At 37.3% G+C, this 9369-nt stretch overlaps 1 protein-coding gene across 1 annotated transcript in view; it reads right to left on the bottom strand.

The window, feature by feature from the left end:
• Positions 1 to 287: 287 nt before the first annotated feature.
• LOC104281279 (protein SCAF8-like) overlaps positions 288 to 9369 on the bottom strand; it is a gene marked incomplete at both ends in the record, with an annotated part of 10105 nt that continues 1023 nt past the window's right edge. The window contains 6 exons of the mRNA XM_009879225.1: positions 288 to 444; positions 1092 to 1205; positions 3012 to 3112; positions 6551 to 6744; positions 7238 to 7350; positions 7520 to 7651. Coding sequence (XP_009877527.1) covers positions 288 to 444; positions 1092 to 1205; positions 3012 to 3112; positions 6551 to 6744; positions 7238 to 7350; positions 7520 to 7651 — 811 coding nt within the window. The remainder of the gene's footprint in view (positions 445 to 1091; positions 1206 to 3011; positions 3113 to 6550; positions 6745 to 7237; positions 7351 to 7519; positions 7652 to 9369) is intronic.

Below are 9369 nucleotides of genomic sequence, written 5' to 3'. Positions count from 1 at the left end.
CAGACTCTTTTATAGAGTTTTCCAAAAGCTCAGTTTGCCTCTGCTAACCTCTTGTCTATCTCTTTGTCAATCTTACCATCCGAGGAAATGATACTTCCTAGGTAGTTGAACTGCTGGACTGACTTAAGCCCTGATTTGCCGATGGTTATGTGTAAACAAGTAGCTATCAAAATCTATCTAAATTGAAAAGGGACAGGTATTACCTAGAAAAAATGAACTTTGAGGATTCACAATTACCAAAATAAAACACATTTTCTAACAATCAGAATCATAGTTAATGTCTGTACCTGTATTTACTGTTTCCTGGTCAATCATGCCACCTTCAGCAAAGCCCTCCAAATCATCCAATTTTACTTTCTCCCAAGGAATATACGAAACTCCCAGATCCACATCCCAGAATTGCTTGTATTCTGTTTTTACACCTTTATTCAAAGCCCAGGCAATCTGAAAATAAAACCCAACCGGATAATCTGGTTAAGTCATACAATCTGTGAATAGAATATTTCACGAAAATCTTCAGTGTTTATTTATTAAAGTCTTAACAAGTTTTTAATTTTAAATGAATCTGCAGGAGATTTACTTGGTCTCTGCAACAGGTATGTGGAAGACTAAATACATCAAAAAGCTTGAATTTGTGCTATGTTAATTCTAACTTATAGATATAGGGAAACTAAAAATATGGTATTTAAAGGGCTCATCCTGAAGCATCAAAGAAAAGTAGAAAAAAACCCACAGCATTCAATCATCCATCTAACTCGCTATGAATATTATCAAATGTAATACTGAAGGGATCCACATGGTCAAGTGCAGGACTTAGATGGTTTAGAGTCTTGTCATCTTATCATTAGCACATACATAAAACGTTCTCCATTTATTCCTAAGTATCAACTCATAATTTCATTTTACTGTTTATCACATTGCCTGTTAAAATTTGCATTACACACAGAGAGGAAATAAAACAATTTACACCTTATCGCTTCATTCTTTTTCTCCATATTGTATATATGAACAAGTAGCTGCTAAATGATAAATCATGTTAAAAGTGTCCTGTATTTGAAACCAACAGCGTTCTTATATGAAAATCAGCTTACCTTAATAATTTTAGAACCAATTTTATAGGACCCAGAACTAAGTTTCTGAAGAGCACGATAGGCATCTTGTCTATGAACCATACAAACATAAGCACAACCTCTTGGGGGAATCATCTATAGGGAAAAAAAACAATGTACTTAAAAAATACGAAAACCAGTACTTCAGATTACATAACTACACTAAGTGAATACAAATACTCAAAAAAAGAGAAGACACTGTAAACAACCATTACCTCAATCACTAATATTAACAATTTTGACCTTCAGCAAAACTTAAAGGGTGATACTGGCAGGGTACTTCGGTTTTAATGTTTTTAAGCAGCAGCAGCAAGCTGAAGAACGGGTGCTAATGATACAGAATGGGTGCTAATGACACAGAAGATCTGAACAACAAGGAGCAGGCAAAACCTGGGAGTTATACTACGACAACTTCAGAAAAGCAGAGAGTTTGCTACCTCGTATTAAACATCAAATTCACTGCGAGCGCAGGAACCTTTCACAGAGGCACATCCTAGTGATTAAAAGTATCCTGCATTTTTGAAGGGTAGAGTCCTCATTCATGAAGTGTGATTTCCACTAGCTTTAATGTTTTATTTAGGAAAGAAAAGTATGATGTGGCATGTAACCTTTAGAAGTTTGCAAATCATGTATGACAACTGCTTATTTTCATTTCAGTCAAAAATACAGGCATGCTTTTTCGTTGTTTAGGAGCACACATAACATAAACAAAAATAAAGATGGGAGATTTTAATACAGTTCTTATAAAACTATGTACTTAACTAGGTACTTAAAGCTGTGTGGAATGCATAGGATGAGCTATTTACAACCTGCTTTGCCTCTGAAATGTAACAGGCACCGAGATATTATGCTTGTTATGTTGCTTTCCTTTGAACTTTCTTATTTGCTAGGTGCTGCAAATCAAAATAAGCTAAAATGTCACGCTAACTATTCATTATGAATTATACATAAGATTATATAAATATGATAGGAAAAGCAGCAAAAATATTGTCTGAAAAGGACGAAACTGCATGAGAAGCACTTTAAAACTGTTGGAGCAAGAGAAAAAATACAAATTTCTCTCCAGTAGAGATGTTACTTTAAGAGAAAAAAAAAGCCCCTTGAAGCTGAATTATAGGCAAAGCTGAAGTACAATTCTAAACACTTAAATCTAAATTACTTTAAATAATGACAAATGTATCTCCTGAGTATCTTTTTACCTGTCAAATTTTGGAATAAGCACTTGTTCACAGTAAAATTTCTTTTATTCTAAATGTTTTATCCATACTTAAGGACCCCCCTATATGGAACGTAACCAAGAACAATGTGGATACATCTCAATCTGTGTGCATTAATCCAAAGAAAAACAATACCTAACCTGTGTCACATGACAAAAAGAGTAAACACATAACAGGCACAAACTTGAACACAGGAAGTTCCATCTAAACATGAGGAGAAACTTTTTCCCTGTGAGGGTGACAGAGCACTGGCACAGGCTGCCCAGGGAGGTTGTGGAGTCTCCTTCTCTGGAGACATTCAAAACCCGCCTGGACACGTTCCTGTGTGACCTACTGTAGGTGATCCTGCTCTGGCAGGGGGGCTGGACTAGATGATCTTTTGAGGTCCCTTCCAAGCCCTGACATTCTGTGATTCTGTGATTCTTATTTGTTAAGACTCTGGTTTAAAAAACTGTGTACATTAATATTAGTGCTTGGGAAAAGTAATTTTACCACAAAGTGTACTGGCTTTAGGGCTTCAGAAGACAGTACATGAAAATCAATAAGCAAATAACATAGTCATGATTTGTAAACATAGACAGAAAGTCTCCTAAGTACAAGCTTAAGCCACTAAAAGGAACTTGGGAGACATGAGCATAAAGCTGCTAGTCTGCAGTCCCTGAAAATGCAAAACATGCTTACTTACATTAATTGACTCTATTTGTCCAAATTCTTCAAACAAGTTAGTTAAATCTTGCTGTGTTGCCTTCTTGTCTACTTGACCCACCCAAAGAGTAGTACTGCAAACTGTCAAGAGACACATTCATGTCAACCAAAATACTAGAATGTTAGCTTAATAAAATACTGTACAGCATGGAAATTAAAGGCTTTATAATTACACATAAATCATTAACCAAAAAGCAAGAACAGTAAATCTATTACTTGCTATATAGAGATTAAGTACATTAACAAAAATAGTTAAGCGTTAAAAGACCCCAAATAGGTATTGAGTACAAGTACTCATTCCTCGTTTCATTTACTTTTAAACAAAAGAATTGTTTTAAAAGAAAATAAAAAAGATAGATAGATAGATAGACAGATAGATAGATAGATAGAAAAAAGAAAAAATAAAATTCTGTAGTTCATTAGCTAAGGTAAACTGCAGAAGAAATTACTTCAGGAAAAAAAAATAATTTCTATTTCATGTTCCATAGAAAACATGGCTCTAGGATGTGAAGTCAGTTTAAACAAAATAAAACTAAGTTCCAACTGGCTAGAAGTGTATTACAGAAGGAACTTAAGTGCAGTATTATGCACTGCATTCTCATCTGAAAGAAATGTAAAAGATACTTCTACTTTAGTTGGGGATTAAGACAAACTTGGCTGAGGCCCACCACTGAGCTGAAGATGTCTGTGATACTTCTGACTCTTGGCGATTCCACCACAAGCCCAGATTCCTGCCATTTTTCTCCCAAATGCCTATCCTCACTCTCCTCCTCAAACATAAACATTCACAGACACGAGATAAAAATTTCCTTCTCCCATACCTACGTAGTTCAAATTCTTTTATTTCCCAAACATTACCCAATCTAGGTGTGCAAGCCTTGACAAACTCATGGCAGTTATTTCCACTTAGCACAGGCGGATCTAAATCAGCAAGAGATCAAGTCAGTGCTGGGGGTTTTCCTCAAATATCTTACTACCCCGAGTAATCCACCCAGTATTGTAAAGGATCTAAGTCCAAATAAATTAGACAATCTACATCTCTTTGGCCTTCCCTATTGGCTTCTCATAGTTTAGATGAGCACAACCTTTCACTGGATAAAAAAACTGGCTGGATGGACAGGCCCAGAGAGTGGTGGTGAATGGAGTTAAATCCAGCTGGGGGCTGGTCACGAGTGGTGTTCCCCCAGGGCTCAGTGTTGGGGCCAGTTCAGTTTAATATCCTTAATAATGATCTGTTTGAGGGGATCGAGTGCACCCTCAGTAAGTTTACAGATGAGACCAAGTTGGGTGGGAGTGTTAATCTGCAGAAATGCTCTTCAGAGGGATCTGCACAGGCTGGATCACTGGGCTAAGGCCAACTGCACTGGGTTCAACAAAGCCAAGTGTCAAGTCCTGCCCTTGGGTCACAACAACCCTGGGCAGCGTTACAGGCTTGGGGCAGAGTGGCTGGAAAGCTGCCTGGTGGAAAAGGCCCTGGGGGTGCTGGCTGACAGCCGCCTGTCTGTGTGCCCAGGTGGCCAAGAAGGCCAATGGCATCTTGGCCTGGATCAGGAATAGTGTGGTCAGCAGGACCAAGGGAGTGATCACGCTCTTGTATTTGGCACTGGTAAGGCCACACCTCGAATCTTGTGTTCACTTTTGGGCCCCTCCCTACAGTGAAGACACTGAGGTGCTGGAGTGAGTCCAGAGACAGGCAAGGAAGCTGGTGAAGGTCTGGAGGACAAGTCTCAAGAGGATCAGCTGAGGGAACTGGGGTTTTTCAGCCTGGAGAAAAGGAGGCTGTGAGGAGACCTTATTGCTCTATAGCTACCTCAAAGGAGGTTGTAGCGAGGTGGAGGTCCATTTCTTTTCCCAAGTATAAGTGACAGGAGAGAAGAAAATGGCCTCAAGTTACACCAGCCGAGGTTTAGACTGGAGATTAGAAAAAAAAAGTTCTCACTAAGAGGGCTGTCAAGGATTGGAACAGGCTTCCCTGGAAAGTGGTTGAGTCACCACCCTGAAGGTATTTAAAAGATATGTAGATGTGGTGCTTAGGGACATGGATTAGCGGTGAACCTGGCGGTGCTAGGTTAATGGTTGACTTGATGATCTTAAAGGTCTTTTCCAACCTAAACGAGTCTACGATTCTGAACCAAGGAAACATTCTTTATCATCATCTTGATACATTACACATTCTTCCTTTTACCAATCTTGGTGCACTGAACTGGAATCCAGTGTTGTGTGTTCCTCTGTCAACTGACACTTTCAATTTGCAGCAGTACTCAGAATGACAAGCTTTAAGATTTCCCTTGGACAAAATTGTTCCTCACATGCTTGTATATGGCCCTTTTGTTTCTCACGGTGTTAAGCTCTACCTAACAATTCTTCAGACCTCAAAAAGCGGTACCAGTGATCGTCACTGAAAACAATTCCATGAAGTAAAAAGTTTATCCAGTGAATTATCTATTTATTTGTCTACTCCCCCAAGGTTCCACAATTCACTTAGCTTTCTTAATACCTCATTTCTGTGAGCTGGGTCACTTCACAGGACCTCAATTGCTGCTGCTGCTGTTCAACAGACTACTTAACTGACATCCCTGCCTCCCAGTTCCATTCCGATTACAGCTCCCTTCTTTGTGCGCTACTGGGAGAAATCTACACCATAAAACTGATTTGCCTCTTTTTATGTGAAAAGCTAAAGGAAAAAAAAAACAACCAAACATCTAAACTGTAGTGTAATCCTGAGTTTAAACCACATTTGAATGATGCAAAATATTAATGTGAAGAGAACAGAGCCCTCTTTCCTTTGCAAAAATGAATTCTGAACTGCTTAATTTGTCAGAGAAGTGACAGTTTTAAAACACAAAACAGATGCAAAACTACAGCAGAAACTGTTAAATTCAGGAACACAAGTTCATTAAAAAAATTAAGTACAATTATGCATCCCAAGAATCCAGATTCCTGCCAACAGCAGCAGTGGGATATACTGATACAGTAGCGGATACGACCATTATGCTCTGCCTGATGACAGCAAATGACTTGCTTCACATTTCCACCTGCTTTGGCATAATGTTCCTGTGAAAAGCTATTTATCAAGTACTACACAAGTTTAACTGGCTTCTATTTAAGGTATTCAGGAAAGTGTCCAAAGTTTGTACCACATGCTTAAACATCTTATCAGCGTACCAATTTTCAGATCAAGCACTCATCATCTTCAAATGCTCCACAGAAGACAGCATTAAAGAGGAAGCAGATTGTAACTTAGGGACAGCCCTTGACACTCTCTGCCCAGAAGTAAAAGCACTGGTGCAATGGTATGAGAAAAATCATCAGTAGCACAGTATGATACTGACTTTCCTCTAAGAAGAAATGGTGTACACCTAAGTTAGTAAGAAACGTCAGAAATGAAATTCATAAAAAAGATTATGGTTACTGTATTTTGTAACCAAACTCAAGCTAAATGTTGTTCTTTCAATGAAAAACAAAGTCTTTTTTCCCTTTAATAGTACATTATTACAACAATAAGCAGCTGCCACTTACCACTTAGTGTTTTTGAACGTATAGGAGGCAATCCCTTTTTCTGACGTTCTTTTTCCCTTTCTCTAGCCCTTCTTTCACTGGAATATGACCGAGATGACTTCCTCTTTCTTTCTCTTGATCTTGAGCGTGAACGTTTTCTGTGTTTACGTTTACGAGAACCAGACCGTGATCGAGACCTTCGTTTTCTTGGTGACCTACAAAATACTTAATTTCAGTATGCTGTGTTAAAAAAAAAAATAAATCTTATTTAGCCATCTTCTAACTACAAACTCTAAGGATGATACAGACATTTCTGTTATATTCACTCAAAGTATTTCAGGAAATAAACTTAATGCCATTAGCGTGAGGAACAGAATATATAGCTTGAGCTTAAAACAAAACAAAACACATTCAAAGAATTCCAAGACTATCTGTTCTTCTAGCATAGAAAACCTGACCTGCTGCTAGCATTAGTTGTTTTTGTTACCTGAACAGGTCTTAAAAGTTTGAAGTAAACCACAGATAGGCAAAATGAACTGTCATACAGAAAACTTGCATTTAACACACAAGTATTAAATGAATGCTTTTTCTTCATTGTCGAAAACTGCTCATGATGATTTTGAAAAACACAGAACTGAGAACACAAATCACAAATTCAACTTTGTTTCAGGAAACCTTCATTTACTTAATACAAGTTAATTATGAAACCTTGAACGAGATCTTGAACGAGTTCTTGATCTTGAACGAACAGCTGATTTCTTTTCTTCCTGTTCAAAAGTTTCTTCTTCAGCAACATCCTGTCCTTCATCAATATCCATGTCCTGAAGTCAGACATAACAAACGTTCAGCAACATTTAACAAATGTACTCACAATATGTACGATTATATTAAATCATATATCCATATTACTCATTTTGAAATCATTTTAGTATGGGTTTTCCTTTCAACTTCTGTAACCAAATTTCTGTAACCTATTTTAATAGGTTTTACCTGCTGTTGAATATCCATTGAATCATCTACATTTGTTTCCACTTCTAAAAACTGCTGCTGACTACTCCCTTGTGATGGTGAGGCAGAGTGCTCTGAACCAAAATTTCCTTCTTGATTCTCCTCAGGGCTTGCCTAAGTAACAAATAATAATGTATCAGAAAAAGGCTCATAAATCAAAACCGCTTATTGTCTCAAAATGTAATGTCACATGAAATTATCTCTGAAAACACTGTTTATCAAGTTTCTCTTATTTTCCCATTTCCCATTAACATGAAAGCTGAACATGACCAACATCACTCCATTCTTGTTTTTGCATCATCCCTAAACGCAAAACCTTGAAATAATTAATATTTCTGACTATAAAAAACTCCTATCTATTTGCTAAAATCAAAAAAGCAAAGTACACTCTCTGTTGCTTAGTTTGGCTAGCTTGAAAACAAAACCTCACAAGACAAGCAACAGTGACGGGAGCCATATGCACAGCAACACTGAAAAACACCCACTGGTCACCCATGCACATGTATCATGACAGTTTGCAGAAAAACAAAAAATTCTACTATGTGTCAGTTAATGCATTTACTTTCTAACATTATTTGTTTTGTCTCATCTTCCTTTTATTTAATTATTCTTCCACAATCTGTTTAATATCAATTCCTGTATTTGTAGTTGCTCTGTCTTCTCTCCTCTCCCTCTGCTCCTAATCAGATGCTTAATTATTCTGCTTTGTGTTTTTCTTTCCTTCTCTTCCCATAATCTTTCTCACTGATGCTTAAACACTGCAGTCATTACGGAGTATTTCCACAGAAATTTGTAACCTTTAGCTGCTCTTAAGATGAAAATAAATTTCCTTTCTGTACTGACGAGACAAGAAACTGAGTGGACCTGAAGGTAAACACCCTCTGGACTTGGAATGAAAGGTCACATAACAAGGGGTGAGTCATATGAACATTCTGCCCATAAATGTACTGTAACTTAATTTCATAGATGAAACCAAATTAAGCTCTAATTCCGTGTTTCACCATGAGGTAGGCATTCAATATTCTGAATTTCAAATTAGAGAGTTACTTTTAGACAAATTCCATCAAAAGATCCTAATACAGATGTCGTCTTCGAAGTTATATTCCTCTGCAACATGTTTTACTGTTTAAAGACAGAAACTGCTACACATCCACTAATAGCAAAAACCGCTTAGTCTATAGCTCTGCTGCACAAACTTTCTCAGTAACTGCACTCAAATGAGAAATCAAAATAAAACACAGTAAAACAGTAGATTAAGAAAATAATATCCAGCAAAAATTAAAATACTATTTTTCTAAACCATTAAAAACCTCAAAGTCACAAATTCAAAACTCAAATGTTCTTTACTGAAAGCTGAGGAACTGCACCTTTGTACAGGTTGAACTAAAATCCCCAGCTGCTGTTTGTTGAGTTTGCGGGCCCTTAGATTTCATTTCAATGTAAGATTTCTCTTTTAATGTGAAAGTAGATCCAAATACTTCAGAGAGAGCCCACTTTGTATTTGTCCATGTCAAGACAGAATAAGTTTGGGTTTTTTTTTTCCTAATGGGATTAGGAGGGGGAAAAAAGAGGAGGGAAATACTGACTACTAGCCTCAGAAGAAAAGCCAGTTCACTTCAAGGCAGAGTAGAGAGGACTCAATTCACACAGTTAAGAAGGAATCTTTGGTTGTCAAAGTACCAGTTCTTATTTAATAATTTCTCAGAAAATACGTGACTCTATTCTTTAGCTCAGAGTCTTCAAGAGAATAAGACATTTATTAGACAAGGTGTAAAGCTTGGCAGGGTAAACTGAAGTTATGCGCAATCTCTACTCTGACCTCTTTGACGGTT

The sequence above is a fragment of the Apaloderma vittatum genome, unplaced genomic scaffold (assembly GCF_000703405.1).
Source record: "Apaloderma vittatum isolate BGI_N311 unplaced genomic scaffold, ASM70340v1 scaffold3602, whole genome shotgun sequence".
Classification (NCBI taxonomy): Eukaryota; Metazoa; Chordata; class Aves; order Trogoniformes; family Trogonidae; genus Apaloderma; species Apaloderma vittatum.
The sequence above is the reverse complement of the archived record's forward strand: the minus strand, read 5'-3'. Positions and strand labels throughout refer to the sequence as shown.